The following is a 20,637-nucleotide window of genomic DNA, read 5'->3' as shown; positions in this document are numbered from 1 at the left end:
CTGCACGGGAGAAGGGAAAAAAAAGGAGATCATTAAGTTCAATCCGGCCACGGAAGGACCGGAAGGAAATGATACCGCGTCGCTTTTCATCGTCACGGCCCCGCCGGCTCTCACCTTCGACTTCTTCTTCATCCGTTTCTCAGTGTCCGATAGCTCGCTCTGCTTGTCCTCCTCCTCGTCCTCCTCGTCCTCCTCCTCGTCGTCCTCGTCGTCCTCCGCCAGGTCCTCCAGGTCGCTGCTGAGGGACCCGTCGCTCGAGCTGTCCGAGGACGAGCCCGACTCGCTGTTGCTGCCCCCGCACGCGTCCGCCGCCTTCTTGCGTGCCTTCTGGGAAGCGAACGAGAGGGAGAACACCGTGATCTTCAGCTCCCGACCGATGGGGTTCCGCTTTGTGACGCGCCGAGCGGACGGAGACGGCACCGACCCGCTCCTTGGGCCTCGGGCCCGGCTTGTCCGGCGTCTTAGCTGGGATGTTCTGAGGGCTGCTGCCGCGACTGTCCGGCGCGTCTGCGTTTTTGGTCGGTTTCGTCGGGGCCTGCGACGGCACCGGACTTGCGGAGAAGCTCCCCGATTGCGTGGTGGGAGGACAGACGCCGCCGCCGCCGCCGCCGCCGCCGCCGCCGCCGCCGCCGTTCACCGCCCCGTTCACCCCTGGGGGACACAAAACAGACGCTTCGACTGGAGAAACTTGGGATAATGAAAGATCTGGGACGACGCGGGGCAAAATACAGATATTGATTCGCGCGTCAGGCTCATCACAGGCGGCGCCGCGAAACCGGCTGGCGCCGCACGAACCGACGTCTGACGGAACAAAGAAATAAATAAATTAAAAGATACTGTGAAATTAAAAAGGGGGCGCGGGAGACGGATTATGAGAGGGAGGGCGATGAGGGAGGGTCGGGGGGGGGCAAGATACAGAAACGTGAAGTGTGACTAGAAAATGAGTTCTATTGTTCCTTACAGATGTAAGTAATTAATTCCAACGTTTCTAAGGAGACGGACGGTCCCCCATCGACCAGCGTGGGATGGGACGGGATGGCGGGGGTCGGCGAACGGACGCCGTCGTACCTTTAGGTGGCGAGTGGCTGTTTTTGCTGGGCATCCTTACGGGAACGGGGCCGGCGTTGTGGTTTGGCTGGATGTGGGGCGCGAAAAACGGAGGGAAGCCGATAAAGGAGGGGAGAAAGGCGGCGGCGGCTCCTCGTCCGTGGGCTTCGGCTGCTCTCCACCACTCTGTGGGGTCGGCGGAGGGGAGGAGGGGAACAGATGTTGCCGCGTCGTGTTTCCACCCCGTCCCCTGTCATGCGCCCGTCATGTTCTTACCCGAGAGGGCTCCTAGCTGGGGGTGGGCCGCCAGGGCCGCCGACATGCCCAGGGAGCCAAGGCCTCCGAACTCGGGCCGGCCGACCCCGGCCGTGTAGAGCGCGCCGAAGGCTGGGTGGTTGACCAGAGGAAAGGCACTTGACAGCGTGGAGCCGATGAAGGACTGCTCTCCTGACGCTCCGAACAGACGACCTGAGGCACAGCGACGTCGTGAATTCTTGATTAAAAGCGGCGCCGACTGGACATTCACTCATTCATTTGGTATCTACACCCCTTGACCTGCCCTCGGGGAGTCCCGGGGTCATCACATCTACGGATATACAACCAATCTCGTGTCGCATGGAGACGTACAACATTTTCACTTTCTCGTCGTCAATCGATTCCTCTCAAAACGCGCTCGTCGCGGCGACTGGGCTCGAATTTCTTCACCCCTCGCCCGAGACGCTTCCTCAGTTCATTCGCCTCTCGGATGAGGGGTGAAGAAATTCGAGTCCAGTCACCGTGACAAGAAGATTTTCCCAAAAATTCACCATGACCTGGATGACTGAGAACCTCCACAGACATTAACAATTGATAAAGAGACATTTGCCGTCGCATTCACACATGATATACAGACATACAGCCATTCCCTCTCCGATATAGAGACACGCAACCATTCACGCTCTCATTCACATGTCATCGAAGATTTAAAAGGCGTTCACCCCCTCATTCCAGGGTCATGTAGAAGCATACGAGCGTTCGCTTTCACTCTCATATAAAGATATAAAACCTTCCACCCTTTGATTCACACGTTATGCAAGAACATAGAACCATCCACACATCTGGGGTCTCCTAGCGTGAGACCCTAAATGTGTTTGGACTGTGGGAGGAAACCCACGCAGACTAGCGGAGAACGTGAAGACCGGCCCGAGGGCTTCCCAGCTGGGAAAAGCTTGAATCGTGAGCCCAAAACTGCTAAACATGTCCTTCTTTCACAAAATCCCGTTAGAACGAACTCTGTCAAACTAAGACGCGTTTTCCGGCTGACGTCCGGCGTCAACGTGATGACACGTCTGCGTACTTCACGGCAAATAAAAGAGGAACCGGTTTAAATTATGCAGCGTTTTAGCATCGGACTATTTGCGTATCAATATTTCTCCTGCGAGAGTGACTGTGAATGTGTGTGTGTGTGTGTGTGTGTGTTTGTGTACAGGCCGCAAAACCCCTAACCCCCTTCCTATCCTTTTTGGTATTCAATTTCAGCACCGAAGAATACTTCATCAACATCATCGTCGCCCGGCGTTCTCCCGGAGCACAATCATTTCTGGCGGGGGCAACTGCCACGTATTACCTCCTCCCGGAGTCAGATGCAATTTGGCGCGAGCATATTTCATGCAAATTCAATTTCTATTCCAGAAAAAAAAAAAAAAAGGAGGCGGGGAGCGCGGGGGGGGGGGAGGGGGTGTAAGCCTGCGTGATGCCTCCCTGCAAGCCAGGTAATGCACATGCAAAAATGTAAATAAATAAATAAAAGGGACGAGGAAGGAAAAGGGGAAGCGTGCACGGCGCAGATGAAAATGTCAAATCTACTATACACTTGCACAAAAAACCCAGGGAATCTAAGAGCGATATTGGTGTTTTCTGAACTAATGCAGCCCGAGATCTATTTATAAGGAAGAGACTTCACACGGTGCAACGCCTGACTAGCAGTGATTAGACGTGTGTGTGTGTGTGTGTGCGTGCGTGTGTGTGTTTGGGTTGGAAATAAACATAATTCCGGGAGACGCATCCTGGGAGACGATTTGAAAACAAGAATTAAGACTGCGTGCGGGGGTTCGGTGGAGGGGAGGCCTTCTTGGCTGCGGGGTGACACGCCGCCGTGCAGCCTCCATCCCCCTCTTTTCCTCGCCGCCGGCGCCTCCAAGGCCCCTCGTCGCCGCCGCCGACCAGACAGCGGAGCCTTTGAATGTCATTAGAATACACTGAATATGGAGAGTCCGCCTTTTTCCAGCCTCGGCCGGGAGATATACAGATAAACGACTACGTTGGCCGCCACGCCACCGCCGGCGACGCGGGAAAGGCCAGGCGCGGCGCTCCTCGCCGACGCCATGGGTGCCAACGCCGTCCTCCCACCCTGTTCCACCCCCTCCTCCCCTTCCAGGCAACGCAAAGTGACATCTGCAAATGCCTTTGCAATATTAATGCAGCTTCCAGGAGGCAAATAATTAAATCTAAAAATTTGAAGCGGGAAAGACGCACCGGAAAGACATACCTAGGATTACCGCCCTCCCTCTCTCTCGCCCTCTTTCTCATTCCGCTTCAATCCTCCCTCCACTCTGGCAAACTGCACCGCCTGCTTTTTTTTTTTTTTTGCTTTTTTTTTTTTTTCATGTTTGGATGCTGCCGAAGGGGGATTAATTTGTTGTTTGTTGCAGTCAATCAAATTTCCACAGACAGATTTAAGTTAATTGCATCCGTGAGTTGATCCCAGAAGGAGAGTGCTGCGAGCGCCGATCAGCTTTTTTTATTCTCCCAGTGATATCCTCATCAATGACACGCACGGGCACGCGCGCGCACGTTAGTTTAGGCTCGAACCCTGAGGTTGACGCCCCCCCCCCCTCCCTCTCGCGACGTCCGACGATACCTGCGTTTCTCGCAACACTCGACGCTCCGAGAGCGTCTTTTCCCCTTCGGGCGACGCTCGGAATATCGGGAAAAGCGCGAGATCCTTCTTCCCGGCGAGGGGGAACCGGCTCGCTCGGGGGGGAATCGGAGATGGCGGAGGCCTGCCCTCGCGTTTCATTTGACGGCGCTCTGTCCGAAACCGCTTATCTAGAAAATCTGAGCGCGCGTAATGGCACGGGGAGCGGGGAGGGGAGCCGAGGCGAGGGGGGGTCGGGAGATGTATAATGCATAAGGAGGAGATGCTCCTAATGGCTTCTTCTGTGGGGGCAACACTGAGGAGACGGCAGGACAAAACAAGGGGCTTTATTTTACGCTCCCCTTCTTCTCCTTCTGGAACAATCATTGTTCTGTCCCAACAATCACGGAGGAAGCTGGATGTCTGCTATTCCCCGCTCGTTACAATTGGAGCGTGTGTGTGTGTGTGTGTGTGTGTGTGTGTGTGTGTGTGTGTGTGTGTGTGGTGGAGGGCCTATGGGGGGAAAAGACATTAAGAGATGAGGTGAGGAGCATGTGAGCAAGCAAGCAACTCAGAGAGATATGCGAAAACACAAACACACACACACACACACACACACACACACACACACACAACTGTACTGTTTGACCAATACACAGAAAGAGGTTGGACGCTGGACGGAGCTGATGAGACACTGATGTTAAATCATGCAGGCAGAGTCTCGCTCTTTCACTCACACACACACACGCACACACACAGATGAACACACACACACATGCGCGCAGTGTCGTGCTGAGCCTGACTCGGAGGCAGCTGGAGCCGGAGAGCTGAAGGTTGTCAGGAGACATGGTGAAGCATGTGTGTGTTTCTCACACACAAAAGGGCCCCCTAATTGTTTGGGATTCATTAATGCAGCAGCTTTTCAATTGCAACCCAAGCTGTCAGGGAGAGAAAAAAATCCTTGTAGCGGCGAGAGAGGTGCATTCACACAGGCTGCAAACTAACTGTATAATTAATACGGGAGGAAACTCATTTTTCATGGTAAAGAAAAGGGGGATTTTGAATGCTATCAAGACATGAAGGTGAACATATTTGGCGCTCTTTTGTGGTTACATGGATATTGAGTGCAACGTGTGCTGGTATTTTTCAGCCGTGCACGTGGGTTGGGGTTTTTTTTTTTTTTCTCCTCTCCCTTCTTCCCGCCGTCCCTCCCTCCCTCCCTCCCTCCCTCCCTCTGTCCCTCCCTCCCTCCCTTCCTCCCTCCCTTCCCGCCACCCCCTTCCTTTCTTTTCTTTCACGGGAGATAGACGGGCGGACGGATGGAAAAATGGGTTTCTTACCAGAGGTGCTGAGGGTGGATCCCAGCGCGGTGGGGCTCGGGGCCAGGTTGCTCTTAGAGTGGGGAGCGGGGGATGATGAAGAGGAGGAAGAGGAGGAGGAGGAGGAAGAGGCCGCGGGGGAGGAGGTGCGAGCAGCAGACAGGGTGGGCGCAGGGGAGGCCAGCCGCTCTCCAGACTCCATATCTGTCAAACACAATCCAATCAGCAGGGTTACAATAGCAAAGCACACCCGCCCGCACACACACACACACACACACACACAGCTTTAACACATACACACAAATGGATACTATCACACCTGCACAATATAGCTAACACGCACACACACACACACACACACACACGCACATATCCTGACACTTTTCCTTTCACATCTCACTTCCCCAGAACAATATTTCTATTTAGCCATGCTCACTGCCTTCCAGCTTCTATTGATTCCATACGGGCTCCGAAAGGAGGAGAACATCTTGGACGACTCGGAGTCGGGAGAGTTTTTTTACATCCGCCGCGCCGGGAAAGCGCAGACTCTGGTTTTGACGTTTTGGGGCGGCGGGAGGTGGGCGCAAAACCAATCACCTCAAGGCATTACTTCCTTACTTCCATCTCGTGCGCGGCGGGCGGGCGTACGCGCGCGAATCGACACCTGCGTCGGGCGATCGGGGGGGGCGGCGATGTAAGGAGGGGATCCCACTTGATGAAAGAGAAGGTCATTTAAATTTAAGAGCTCTTTGAGGCCTTTAAAGACAACGCCGCCGCAGCCCGGGTCCATTCAGACGGAGCAGAAACTAAATGGAGAGGCTTTAAGACGATGGGTGCATTAACCGGCGCGCTAGGCTTTCCATTATCAGTCTCGCCGAGTTGCCATGCCAGCCATTATCAACCGGCCGACAACATAACACCTAACGAGGAACATTTGGCCCGTCCGCAGCCAAATATTTTCCTTAAATCGCTCAACTTTAATCCTCTTTCGCTCGCGTTGCGGCCGTGCCCACACAGCAGCCAACTTGCGGCGCCAAATAAATACTAAACATTATCAAAACACACGAATTTCGCAGGCGCGCGCGTTCAGAGCCTCGGTCCCGTGCGCGCACGCATGCAGACGCGCGCGTGCGCGCCACCTCCCTGGTCTATCGCATCAACCTGACTATTTTTCTGTCTTCTCTTTTTCCATATCCCCCTGCCTGACACTAATCCAGGACTGAAAATCCCCTTCAAAAGCACAGTTTGCAGATTGTGTTTTACAGGCAGGCTTTGTTATTGTGTCATTACACATAAACAGTCTCTGCCTCCATCTCTCTTTCCTTCCCTCTCTCCAACCACCTCTCTGCCACCCTGCCTCCCTCTCTCCTCTGCAGTGGGAGCAGAGCCACTGATTAAATCTCTGAGACAAAAGCTGCTATCCTCTGAATATCAAGTATCAGCCTTTCGCCAGGAGCAACACTGACAAGAGAGAGGGAGGGAGAGGGAGAGGGAGAGGGAGAGGGCGAGCGAGAGACGAGGATGACAAGAAAACCTGCTGCAGTCCGCGGGGAGGAGGCTGGTGTGCCATCGGACTTTGGCAGCCATGACTGCCATTGCTGCAGTGGAAAAAGATGGCGTCCGCGTAATTACGGGCAAGGTCAAAGGTCCCGGCGAAGCGGCGCCTGTTGCCAGGTGGCGGGACGGCGGCTCGGACGTCCCCCGAACCCGCGCGTCTCCGACGAGGGTGTTTTTTCTTTTTTTTTTTCCCCCTCCCAAAAAAAAATCCGGTTTCTCCTCCACCACAGTTTATTGGATGAGTGGCTGTCACACTCTGCGCCCCCTCACTTCGGCTGTCACCCTTTAAATGTCAGGTTAGGGCCGGCAGGGGGGTCGCGAGGGGAATGTTGTTCTCTCGCTCTTACTTTTCATCCCTTTTTTTTTCCCATCACGACATAAAAAAAGTCCCCCCCCCCCACACACACACACACACACACACCTCTGACAAAAATAAATAAATAAAAATGCAAGTATCATTAGAAGTGTGATGAAAATGGAGCGGAGCTGCGGCCCTTCATAATTATCATAATGCACATGAAAACAAAAGGCTGGTGTCTCCGAGGACGAGGAAGCTTATGTGGTGTCAGCTGGTAAGTGAAGCGGATCATTCCCTACCTTTTCAGAGATGTGGAGGGGGGGGGAGGAAAAAAAAAAAAAAAAGATCGAGATAGAGGGGTGGGGGGGAAAAAGGGGATACATGAGACAAAACATTTGGTAATGGGAAAAAAAGATGGATGAAAAGAGTGGAGGAGATGAAGGACGGGCTGTAAACCATTCCTGTCGTTCCTCAATATCTGCACTTAATGCCCTCGCCTTGTCAAAATGTGATGATGTGAACAGAATTGATCCCCCCGCCCCGAACAAACAACAACAAAAAATAAATAAAAAACAGAATCCCTCCTTTGCAGAGGTGTAAAGCAGAGCGGATCCCCCCCCCCCCCGCCGCCCTTCTCTTCCTCCCCTGCCCGTCCTCCAACCTCCCCCTCATCTCCTCTCATCTCCCAACATCTCTCAAAGGGCCTCTTTCTGGGGATGAGAGATCGGGGAGAGGAAAAAGGGGACAGCCGGGCGGAGGAAAGGACTGCCCGGCGAGGCCGTCTCCTTCCCAAACAACTGCGAACCGATCGGCGAGCGCAATTAAATCTAATAACAATAATAAGATCGGGCTCCGGCGCCGCGCCGCCGAATGCGCGGCCACAACAATGATTGAACAATAATGGAGTGCCGAGGTATTTAAAGATCCAATCCTGACTTAATTATGAGAAATTAAAATGGATTTAGCATCAGAATTAGCTTGATTTTTATAGGTAATTAACAGCGGCGATTTAAGGGGAGCGTTGTAATCTCCGCGTACGGCTAAATCAATTTCACTCCGGCGACAACGACCGACCAATCAGGGGCGAGCGGCCGGAGACGGGCGGCCCTCGCCCGAACGCGAGCGGAGGGAGGATTTATGCTAATGCGCGAACCGTGATTTACAATGCCTGTGCATTCGCAGTCGCGTCCGCCAATACGGCGGCGGCTGTCAATGCGTGCGGCTAATGGCGGCCGGATGCAAACCCCCCCCCCTCCTGCAGGAGATTGCGTGGCTATAAACAGCCTCTGCGGTTTTTATGATTGTGTGCGGCCTTCATATAAGAGCCTTCACGTGTCAGTGTCATCTGAAAGGAGGCCGGGATAAAGGAGGGACGGCGAGGGGGGAGGGGGGGGGGGGTGTAATGGCGGCACGCTGCTTGGCATGTGGCCTTACATCATGCATGTGTTTGGCGCGTCCGTGTCGCTCCCTACGTAAGGGCGCTTGGTTACGTGTGTGTTTCACAAAAGGTGCGTGTGTGTGTGTGTGTGTGTGCGCTTCAAAAGTAACCCCCCCGCCCAATCTCCATCAGTGTGTCTCAGCGCTGCCCTTTTCCTCCTTACCCATTCGACACACAAACACACATGCACGCACGCACGACACACACACAGTAACAGATGGCTGATACTAACTGAGATAATCCGCCAACAGAGTCATCAGCATGGATCAGTGGTAATCAGAGTGTGGACACAATGTCTCTTCTCCAGCCGTAATGGAAGGAGCGCCGGGTGCAGGAGAAGTGAAATGCATTATTCCCCGCGATGCCCTGACCCCATTCAAAGACACAAGTTGGCTTCCAGCTTCGGCTCGTTTTTGGTCTGGCGGAGGGGGAGGAGGGGGGAAAGAGAGAGAGGGAGGAGGGGGGAGAAAAAAAAACAACCCGACAAAAACTGTGTCATCGCTGCATCTGCAACATTCGCTGCCTCCTCTGGATCTCGGGTCTACGCCTCCCCCCCCCCCCTTATTTTTTTTTTTTTTTATTGTGATCAGCAACTGTGTCGAGCGCAGAATTTCACTCCGCTCCGCTCCGAGCGCTTAACAAGACAAATGTCAACGCAAGTGTGTTGGGAAGAATGTCGAAGAAGAAAGAAGCGTATGACTTACTCGCCATTAATGCACTTCCTGTTTAATTAGCGTCTGGCGATAAGTATTCGCTCAAACTTTACTCCGTTCCTCGTCGCTGACTCTTTACTTTTTTCTCTCTACTGTTTCCCCAGGTTAGTGAATAGTTTCAGCGAGGCGCCTGAATGCAACACACACACACACACACACACACACACACGCACACACAAATGCAGAAAAAAATGATAATAATCCAGTTTTAATTGTGAACAGGCGAGATCAGAGTCATCAGCTGGAAGGGCTTTCATTTCTCCCTCTGTGTGTGTGTGTGTGTGTGTCGCTGTGAACTTTGCATCTTCCTTAATGTTTGCGTATGTTCGCGTGGGTGTGTGTTTGTCGCCGGCACGACACGGGCATATGGATGTGGATGTTTGCGCTTCACAAGCTTCCTGGTGATGAACAGAGATAGAGAGAGAGAGAGATCATCTTGGTTTTGCTAGCATGCACACACACACACACACACACACACACACAGGCATACATGCACGCACACATGGACGCACAAGCTTGCTTGACCCCCTTTTTTTTTTTTCCTCCCGCCGTTCATCCCGACCTTCCCCGCGTGCTCACTGTTGGCCAAGACGTGACATAACCGGCTTTGGCGGAAAAAAAAAAAAAGTGAGTGACAAGCGTTTGCACGGATTTAAATATCGACTCGGGAGAAGATTCAGAGGGATGGCTCCTCCCTGCGTGACATCACGCCTGACCTTTAGAGCTCTGATCTGGGAAAAAAAAAAACGCAGTCGTAGAAACTGCAGGGACGCTTTTTATTAATGATTCACCGCGCGGTGGTGAAAAACATGTCCGACGCTATTTCTGCTCCACGCAGTCGAGGGGTCATCTGGGACGAGGAGAGGCAAAAAACTCCTGACCGCCGCTTTTTTTTTTTTCTTCTTTTAACAACTGGGAGGAGCACAAAGAGCCTCGGCGAAGGCCTGACTAGGTGTCAACATCTCCCGCCGCCCCCTCTGCTTCTGCCCAGTGACAGATGGCAGAGCGGGGCATGTAGGGGATGGGCACCGGCTCTCGCTCTGCCCCGGCGAGGCCTTGGCAGCGACGGCGGCCGCAGGTCGCATTTCGGCCACGCCTCCGCCCTGCCCGCCCGGATCCGTCTAACGCTCGGGCTTATCGTGCCCGAGCCGCTTCCCGCCCGACCGGGCGAGGGGGTGAGCGTCGCGGCGACCCGGGCGGGTTTCCGACTTCGTAATCGGCGGGTTCCGCGCTCAACCGCACGCATGAGCACATCCGTTTCACAGTAAGAGGCTTTAGATCATAAACAAAAACAGCTTTGCCACACACATTTCACATATATAAATATTATAAATATACCCCCCTCCTTTTTTTTTTTTTTTTTTGGAAATGACATGAAATCGTCTCTTGCCAAATAGCTTTATTCGCCTTTCTCAAGCGCAATGTAAACGCCGGGGGCTGTGGATCTACGCCCCTTCTCGCCCATCCGTCTCCGGCGGTTCCCAGTGACAATAATGTGATTTTGGGACATGCTGATGACTCGGTGGAGGGGAATCGGATAGGCTTGTCACTTGCGTTTGATGTCAAACCTGTGTGTGACAGAATACTGTTACTCAGCTCAAACACACATAGCACTACTCCCCTTTCCTGGCCATAAATAGAAGAGAATGTGCCGGTAGCCAGCGCGCGCGTGCCCGTGCGTGCGCGTGCATCCGTGCGAATGTGTTTGTGCACACAAGCACGCCCGTATGCGCCGTTCCAAGTATCCCTAAGTAAGCGCGGTATTAAAATTCACCATCTCTTAAGCTCCCGCGCATCTGCATCCAGCCAAAGCTAATTATTCTCCCCATGGTAACCTAGCGGGGTCTTCACGGAAAAAAAATACAGCAGCGCGCATCAGACAATTGTCCCTGATGAATGTGCTCCTGTCCCTGCGCTCGTCACACACGCTCATCCCGGAGTCTCATTAGGTTCTCCTGTGCACCGAATGGCTTCTGTTTGTGTACAACAGTCCGCCATGCCTTCCAGCTTAGACAAACACCCGGTGCCGGCGAGGACCGCACAACGCCGCCACCTCGCTAACTCGCGTCGATTTTCCCAGAAGGCCCCCCCCCCCGCTCCGCCCCGCCCCGCCCCGCCCCGCGCTCCCGACTGTAACCGCCACCCGCTTAGCCGTGAACTTCACTTTTGCGTTTCACTTTTGAAACGCACGTCGCACCTGAAGGCAGCTGGAGACGCTGCGCCTCAGAACCGACATCGACACAATAGGAGCAAAAGGAGGAGGAGGAGGGGGGGAGGGTTCGAAGAGAGGCGCACAAACAAGCAGAGACGGAAGAATTAAAAGCAAAGCTGAGCTAGGAGAGGGATTTTTTTTTTTTTCTTCCTTGAATTCTTAAATTTCAAGTGCCCGGCGCTGTCACAAAACTCAGATGTTCTGGCAATTTGTCACGCATCTGATTGGGCTGAAATGAAGCGGGGGGCCGCGTTAGCGTTCAAAAAAAACAGCTGCGAGGTATCGTTTTCGTGCCGAGGAAATCACGAAGCCAACCCGTGAGCTGATATATTGTTTTTGATTCACCTGGGAAAAAAAAAAGAAAGAAAACAGCTCAAATCAAAGGCATCCTACATCTGATAAGGAAATATTAGGATCCAAGCGATAGCCGCGTCCTGCCGTCTGGTCTCTGTTGCGCGGCGAGGCTTTCATAAAAGTTTTCCAGTCGCTTTGAGTAATCTTCTCATTTTGGGTTAACGTCGGTAGGGGAGGGAGGGGGGGGGGGCATTTAAAATAACCAGCAATAATTCAATTATTGAAGTCGGCGAGAGGGGGGGGGAGAAAAAAAAAACTTTTGGCACAAAAAGAGAAAAGAAAATCATCCTTGAATGACACAAAATCCAACCTCCTCTTCCTCTCGTGCTTAACTAAATCCATGACGTGACGTAAAAAGAAGGCGGCGAACTGTAATAAAATAATTTACCGAGCGAGCGAAGGGAGGGGAGGAGGGGCTTCGATTCACCGAACGTATTGTGTCAGAACAAACTGTCCGCAGGCAAGGACTAACAATTAGGTTAGTAAGTGTGCAATCTGAGTTGGGTGGGCTGCCGGGTCTTTTTTAAATCAGGACAAGAAAACGGGATCCCGGTCCGGAGACACAATGAGCGCCTCGCCGCCGAGGCCTTTGCAGGATCCGCAGATAATGTCACCCTTGAATAGACTGGGTGTGGACGGCCGGGTTGGGAGTTGAGGATGGGCGTAGAGTTACCCACGAGTATCTCTATTTCCGCACTTCCCTTTTAAAAAGAAGAAAAAAAGAAAGAAAACTTGTCTCGTGGAGCGGACACGCCGTGCCGATTCAGCGGGACGCGGCTTCAACCGCATCATTACTAGTTGTGTTCGAAAAAAAAAGGAAATGTTTATTCGTTCGTTCACTTGTTCACTTGTTCATTGTTAAGACCGCCAGTCCGGCACTCGGGGTCGCCGAGGGGGCGGAGCTTCACTGGGCGAGAGGCGGGTTCGCCCTGGATCCGTCACAGGGTCGGATACAACCAGTCACCCGTCACTCTCAACACGTGTGACAAACTCAAGGCCCGCGGGCCAAAAGTGGCCCGCTACGTCGTTTTATGTAGCCCGAAAAACATCTTAAAATGTCCGATTGTCTTAAAATAAAGAACTCAAAACACGTGCATTGACCATAAACTGCATTTCCCACGATTCGACAACAAATGATCTCTAAAAGTCCAGGAAGAGAAAAGTTGATGCGGATGGAAGGCTGTTTCAAGAAAGAGGGGAATGCATCTGTAACACTTTGGATCCAAAGAGGAAAAATTTAACATTAAGGAGGAATTACATTTATTTTACATTAAATTGAGTAACATTTATACTGTTACTGTTACATGTGGCTCTTCGAAGGCGACAGTTATGTGAAAATGAGTTTGACACTCATGCCTTAGGGTCTCCACAATACAGTATTTATACAGGCATATGTATATATAATGGCAAGTATTAAATTTTTAAACATTTTTTTCTTTAATTGATTACGTTTTTGGACCGAGTGAGGAACCCAACGCAGACACCGCGAGAACATGGAGACTCCACACAGAAAGTCCTTCAGCGAGAACCCGACCGGAGACCTTTTTGCTGTGAGACAGAAGCAACTGTGCCGCCCCAGTTGAAAAATTTAAACTAGCGATTTCGGCAGTGACGACCTGTTGACCTCCCCTGCAATCTGACTGCTAACACACATACAGTACATGTCCGGGTACATCGGACACACACGCGCAAACCGTCCGCAGACTCTGCCCAGGAAAAGGCTGGATGTTTGCAGGCCGTGCGCGGGTTTCATCTAACCGCCATAGTCATTATGGCCATATCCGTCCGTTTAGGCGTTAACTTCATCACGGAATCGTCTGGGGCTCCTCGGCGTGGCTCAGTGTCAATACTTTGGATTTCTGCGGGCTTGCAAATCTACAATTGTATATTTATTCATTTATTCCGTCGTGCGCCGTCTCTCTCTAAATTGGGTTACTGCGGCAAGGAATCGGAAGTATCAAAGGGAAAACGCGCTGTCACTTATCACATGTTATTAACCCTGCAGATATGATGGGGTTACTTTTTTATGATGCAATGATGTACCTCTGTAAAATTAATCAATGCAGTTTTTCCCTATATTTTTTTTTTCATTTTAAATATATGAATGATGGGGATGGGGGGGGGGGGGGAGGAAGAGCCTCTTTGTGTCTGCGCGAGCAACGCGTCTAAATAAATGCAGGAAATACAGACGTACATAAAACCGAATAACAGGAAATAGCCTCGCTTATCTGGCTGCATCGAGGGACCGAGGGTAAAGAGCACGGCGTGCGAAGGAGCACGGCCGGGGCCGGGGGAAGGGCGATGGGGGCCCTGGAGCCGGCATATGCATAATGCTAATGACATGCATGTCAAATAGCAAAACAAACTGACAGTGACGGAACAATGGAGCGGCCGGGGGAACGGGTCGGGCCAATCGCAGGAGCCCTTTTCTGCGGGAAGTATCTGTATCACTTCGCCGCCAACTTTGCGTGCGGATGACGGTTGAAACGCGCTTAGTCAGGGGTCCGAGCGACGGGCCCCGCTCTGCGTCCGCGGCCCGAAAAACCAACACGAAGCTTTATGTAACCCTTTTCGCTCTTTACTGGCCGACCGCCAAACTGTCCTAAACAAGAGTATCCGTTATGTTGCCAGATACGGCTTTATCCCCTCCCGAACACACCGCTTGTTTTTTTCCCCCTCCAGTAAACAAGGCTTAATACACCGTTTACAACTGTGAGAACTGTAAATCTTCTGTGTGTGTGTGTGTGTGGTGGGGGGGTTTGTGACCGTCAGTTTAGCCGTTGGGGTGAAACACACACACACACACACACAAGGACGCAGGCACTGGTTTTCCAATTAATAACAAAACAGGCAGATGAAAAATGGGAGGAAAATAACAAATAATTCCCGGTAACAATCCGCCTGATTTTTTTATTTGTATTCTATCAAATGTGGTTAAAGGAAAAACAATTGAATTCTGAGCGGAGAAGGAAATGTAAAAAAAAAAAAAAAAAAATGTAATAGAATTAGCCAGCAGCTGCATCAACATGCCGGCGCTTCAGATTTTCCAGTCCTAATTTTTTCCCTATTTTAGGAAATGATTTGGCGTTAAATCCAAACCCCCACCCGGAACATCTACGCGACCATTCCGGGTCTGAACACGCAGCGTTACTTTTCAGGTGTCTCATCTTCCTCGCAACCAATTTGCACTTTTCCTCACTCGCCGTCCCCCTCTTCCTCCGCTTCTCACCTTTCTTGTTTGTTTTCTTTTGCTCTCTTTTTTCACTCTCTTGTTCGTTAACGCTAACAACACCAATAATGACTTCATACGCACACACACACACACACACACACACACACACACGAAACAACAAACGAAGGTAGAAAGCGGACGGTGGGCAGGCGATGTTTTTTTTTTTTTTTTGACTTTTTTTTTTCTTCCACGGTCGTTCGACGCGTTTTGATCAGACGTAGCATTAAACTGCACGCGTCAATCACTGCGGCTCCTTTGTTGGAATGGATGCTCTACTTTATGTTAAACATGAAAAAGACGAGCTGGGGGAGAATGGCGTTGTATTGACAGAGAGGGAGGAAAAGCAGCGGGCAGTCAGCCACTCTTTTCTGCTTCACTGCAACATGGGAGGGAGGCCAGCGTGCATGTGCGTGCGTGCACGTGCTTGCGTGTGTGTGTGTGTGCGCGCGGATGTAAAATTTAAAAAAAAAAAATCACACATACAGGCGTGTGTGAGCGGTAAAGCATGCACTTGCACAAGATGCACTCTCCTCTGGCTGTCTCACACACACACACACGCATACACTCATGCGTGCACGCGCACGCACACACACACACACACACACTCACAGTGCAGCAGGTGAGGTGCCAGCACATCACAGCGCTGCCATTTTTCAGTGTCTTGCTCAGGGAGAAGCGCTCTGACATTTTATGAAGCACTCTGCAGAAATCAGCAGCTTGTAATGGCGGCTGGACTGTCACTCCTTCCCGCTCCGTCTATCTCCTTTCCTCACCCCCGATATTAAGATATCATCAGCCTTTATTAGCATAATGTGATTTTTTTTTTTTTACACACCCTTTCAAAATTGGCTTTTAATTACAAAGTGCAAACTGTTATCGGTTTCTTTAAAAAAAGCTTCAGTTTGGGATTTTTTTTAAAGAAGAGCAAACCAAAGTGGAAGCACAAGTGAAGGACTAGAAGTGTATATAATATACAATGTACTCACACACATGCACACATGTGCGGTTCAGTTGTCCCCCCCCCCCCCAAAAAAAACACCAAAAAAGGATTTTGATGTGTAAATATGAAAAGTTGTTTTTCTTTTTTTTTTTCCCCCCACCATGTTTATTTGACCCCCCGGGATGGCTCTTTATGATAATACGACTCCACCTGTTTTCCAGAACGCCCCGCTGATTAGAAACACGGCGTAGAAATAGCCGTTAAACACGTTATCTGCATAAAAGTCGGGGTCTGCGGCCGGAGAGCCGCTCGCCGCGCCCGACGAGCTCCTCCGCTGAGAAATGATTAACAGCTCACGACTCGACGGAACCGCTGCTCGCACATCACCTCGGTGTTTACATTAGCCAAGGCCCTCGCTTAGGCCATTACTGCCGCGGCTAGGCTAGCTGTCATCCCCGGGGGGGTGTGTTTTGCGTTGATGGGAAAGCTTGGCGCCGGTGCTCTAAACTCAAAAGTTTCACTCCAGGCCAGTACCGTTTTAGAGCAGCCCAGAATAGTATGCCTACAGGAAATAAAAGTGATTCAACTTGAAATATGTGGGTAGCGTCGGGGGCCAAATCTCTCAGCGTAGGCTACGCTATAAACCTTAAATTAAGCCGATTTCATTAATGTGACATTAGCATTTGTAATGAGAAAAGGGGGGAAAGAAACCCTTGGGACATCTTTGTACCATTGCAAAAAAAAAAAGAAAAAAAAAAAGCATGCTTGTGCATGCACCCACGCACACACACACACACACACACACACACGCGCGCGCACACAAACACACACACGTCAGTCACACTATAAGACAAATTATTTACATCCATATTACACAAGAATCAGAAAACGAAGCCAAATCAAGTGAGAAAAATGTGGTGTTTGCGTAGGTTTAATAACGAAATATCCAAGCTTAGTCTCCATAAACTAACTGTGACAGTAAGTAGTTTTTTTTTTTTTGTTTTTTTTTTCTTTCCCCCTGATGGGCTACGCAGACAAATAAAAACTCCCACGTCGTTCGAGGCAGCAGACAAATGGGAGGAGGACAGTGTCAGTATCACATCTTTCCGTAATCTCATTCCGTTTCTGCTAAACTTGTTGTTGCAAATACGTGATGCGCTCGACCACTGAGCCCGTTAAATTGGGAGGATATTGGGGCGGGGGCTGGGGGGGGTCAGTCCGCCCCTGGCCTCGGCACGCCGACAAAACGGCTATTACACTCGGTTACCCCGCAAGTCAATTTTGGGGACTTGAGAACGGCCCCGGGACGGATTAATGTAGCGCCGTGTCGTTACGCGACTGTAACATCCACATTCAAGACCTTTTCTGGTTTCGCGAGCCAAACGCGACCGAAAGGGACCGGCCGGGATTAGCCAAACTGTTAAGGCGGCATCTGCGCCAGCTCAAAGCCCGTATTTGCACGGACACGTTGACAGCCAATAATTTCAAAACATTTATTGCAAACTGAGCTGCTTTGACATCCAGGCAGAAGAGAGTTTGTGTACTTTGTCAAATGTTCTATGTGGGAGTTCAAGATAAAAATCCTTGAGAAGTTCTCAAGCTTCCGTGTTATTTTGGGTAAATTCAATTACATTTGGCTGACTTTAAGGTTTGTGCTTAAATACTTGTCATTTTTATTGTTCTTGTTTTTTTGGGGAGAGTGTTTTTCGATAACAGAGACATATTTCGGGTTGTTTTTTTGTTGTTTTTTTTTTTTTGCTAAAAGAGATTTGTTTCCACACGGTTTGCCAGGCAAGCGGAGGTAGGCGGGCAAAGCAGTTGCAAAGGCCACGAGCGCGTCAGGAAAATGAGAACCGAATGACTAGTCGGAACTCACAAACAGTAATGTACATAAATACCTGTATCACTCACCTACGCTAACACAGCGGTAAAATGAACCACAGAAGCTGCAGAATTTGCTGGAAGTGAATGTAAAGGAGAGGGGAATGTAAAGGAAGCTGTATTCATCAAACGGCGCCGCACACCGACGGATTCGTCCACTAGTTTCGTGCGAAATTTGTTGCTAATGCCTGACGTCGGAATGATGGAACACAAGTAATTTAATACTTTTGTGGGAGATGGTGACTTTCTGTATAGATCTACAACCCCGTTCAAACATTCTTGCATTCATTATCTATACCCAACTGCCATTGGGCGAGAGGATCGATCACAAGGCGACATACCGAGACAACAATTCGACTTCGCATCCACGTCATGCAAAAGTCTAACCGTTCTGCCTCTCATTCACACATCTGGACAATAAGGGTCTCCAATCAATTAATTTTCAAGCGTTAATTATACGAGTTGAGTCGTGTAGAGATCGATACATTATGAATCGACTGGTTTTGACTTCTGTATCTCGCCGCTGAAAGTTCGCTCATTACGTGGCAAACTTGGAGACAGTAACATCGTGTCCGCGTTTGTTAACTTTTCTCTTCCCCTTTACAGGTGAGAGCGATGTTTGGTTGATGTTGACTGTGTACATTTGTAGCGGAGAGCGAGACCCGGTAAAAAAGAATCCGCATCGGAATGACTTTGTGTTTAATTAAGATATTAGCATGTTGTCGCGCAAGCTAGCTCGAGCCACACTGTCGTCCTGGAGATGTGCTCGGTAGCGCCGGTAACGGCCCTTCGAGTTCAATGACGGGAGTTGACGGTAGATCTTAACCGTGTGTATACATGTGCGATGGTGTTACAATTGTTATCGTGTATTCAAGTTTGTTCATTTTATGTATTTGATGATTACGCTAATTGCATGGCGAACTTGGAGACGAGAACATGGTGTTCGTGCTTGTTTACTTTTCACTTCCCCTTTACACTGGGAATGATCTTGGACTGCGGGAGGAACCCGGAGAACCCGTGGGGAAGCCATACAGACACGGGGAGAACAAGGAGACTCCGCACGGAAAAGACGCCGTCGGCAAACCAAACAAGGACCTCTACTTCAACCGTGTCCGGTGAAAAGCTCACCGGGCTTCTCCCAGACGTGCAAGAGCGAGCGTCGGGCAAAGTCGGACGGCGCGGTAAACAGTCCCGGGCCAGCCCAAGTGCAAAGTCCTCTTTAACGCCGGTCGAGCTCCGCGTGCGACACCGCAGCACTTTTTTCTTCCGACGGATTCACACGGAGAGGGCGTGTTGATATTTATCGCACAACTGGAGTGAATTAAAAACATCTGCTGCCGAAGGAGCTTCATTGAAACAAACAGAAAGCCAACAGAGAATACCGAAACAACACTCACACGTCAGGCCTCATCCTTGATCCCTGATACGGTAGCTGGCTAGCTGCAGCTTAATTAACCATACTAGCTTTAGCTTTAACAGCTAGCACGACCCCCTCGACAACTGCAGGGGGTTCTTTGCGCGAACCGGCCAATGGCCTTGCAATATGCTGCTGCCGACAAAGGGGCCTCGTCGAGGTACAAACAAGTGCCGTGACTTTGCATCAATTTTAAAAAAAAAACAAGAATTGCATAGCAATCGAACAAGACGGGATTCTTAGCGCTCGGCTTGAAGCTTCATTACATCATTAGCATCTGTGTAAACAAGCACAACACTGAGCAGAACCCGGTTCCCATCTGCACTGCGTCAAATAAAAAGTCGCTACTTTAATTGGCCGATAAAATCCGGAGCGAAGCGACTTTAGTCTGGATTTGGAACATATAATCCCACAAATAAACCCTAAAACGGGCCACAAAAAGACTTTCGAGGACAATCCTGACGTAACGCCCGGTGCGAGGTTGGCGTTTTCTAAATCTATGACGGAGGAGCAACGTCGTTTAACGACCCGCTTCGTTGATCCGTGAACATATTTGAAAGCGTCTGCGGAGAGAAGCTTTACGTCTTTCTTTCACGACGCGTGTCGTGAAATAAAGCGATACATTTGCGGCGCGGCTCCGGCTCCGGTTCGGGCCCGCCGTACAATTTGCCTTCGGTTTGCAAAGCCCACCGACGTGAGAAAACAAATACTGGATTCACTCGGAGTCAGTTAAGCTCAGCTGATTCAGCTGGGACTAAATCCGGGAAATCCATATTTCTAAGACTGGAGGTCAAGAGCAGAAGTGTATAATCTTACTTTCTTGTGTTTCTCTCTTTCCTTAGGTCTCTCTCACTCTCTTTTTTCCTCCCTCCTGGCTCTCTGAATGGTTTTCGGATGAAATCTGATTCGATGAAAAATCTGATCCTGAAAGACTCAGCGAATAATATTTGCACAATGGATTCGTTGTTTGTCCAACTTGCGTGTTCCACTTCCTCCGTCCGATTCCGTCATTATCGGGGGAAATTACCTTGGCGGGGGACAAATCGCACAATTTGTCCCGATTGTCTCGTAATCTCCGTTTTTTTTTTTTCCTCCCGTGAGGCTCAAATAGCGAAGCGCATTAAACCGTACTGATAGGAGAAAACGTTGGAATTCAATAAAACGGTAACTCGCAACAGACCCCCATCAGGGAAATGACACCACCGGGGCGGCTTTTCGGCTCGTGGGTCCTTTGTGATGTCACAAGGGGGAAGCCCTGCCCACTATGTTTTGGTTTGTTTTGTTTTTTTTTTTTCCTGCCACCTCATCGAACTAACTGCCGCTGACTCAGAACGTG

At 50.5% G+C, this 20,637-nt stretch overlaps 1 protein-coding gene across 9 annotated transcripts in view; it reads right to left on the bottom strand.

The window, feature by feature from the left end:
* Positions 1 to 20,637, bottom strand: part of baz2ba (bromodomain adjacent to zinc finger domain, 2Ba) — a 68,001-nt gene that overhangs the window by 23,980 nt on the left and 23,384 nt on the right. For all 9 annotated transcript variants that reach the window (XM_086144331.1, XM_086144337.1, XM_086144332.1 and 6 more), the window contains exons 3-7: positions 5,284 to 5,466; positions 1,324 to 1,515; positions 1,069 to 1,233; positions 425 to 651; positions 115 to 327 (exon numbers count right to left, since the gene is read on the bottom strand). In XM_086144331.1, the coding sequence (XP_086000457.1) occupies positions 115 to 327; positions 425 to 651; positions 1,069 to 1,233; positions 1,324 to 1,515; positions 5,284 to 5,464 (978 nt within the window). In that variant the 5' untranslated portion in view covers positions 5,465 to 5,466. The remainder of the gene's footprint in view (positions 1 to 114; positions 328 to 424; positions 652 to 1,068; positions 1,234 to 1,323; positions 1,516 to 5,283; positions 5,467 to 20,637) is intronic.

Source organism: Fistularia commersonii, chromosome 3, assembly GCF_037954325.1.
Source record: "Fistularia commersonii isolate RoL2024-O1a breed Wild chromosome 3, RoL_Fcom_v1.0, whole genome shotgun sequence".
In the NCBI taxonomy this organism is placed as follows: domain Eukaryota; kingdom Metazoa; phylum Chordata; class Actinopteri; order Syngnathiformes; family Fistulariidae; genus Fistularia; species Fistularia commersonii.
This window is presented reverse-complemented; position numbering and strand designations above follow the sequence as displayed.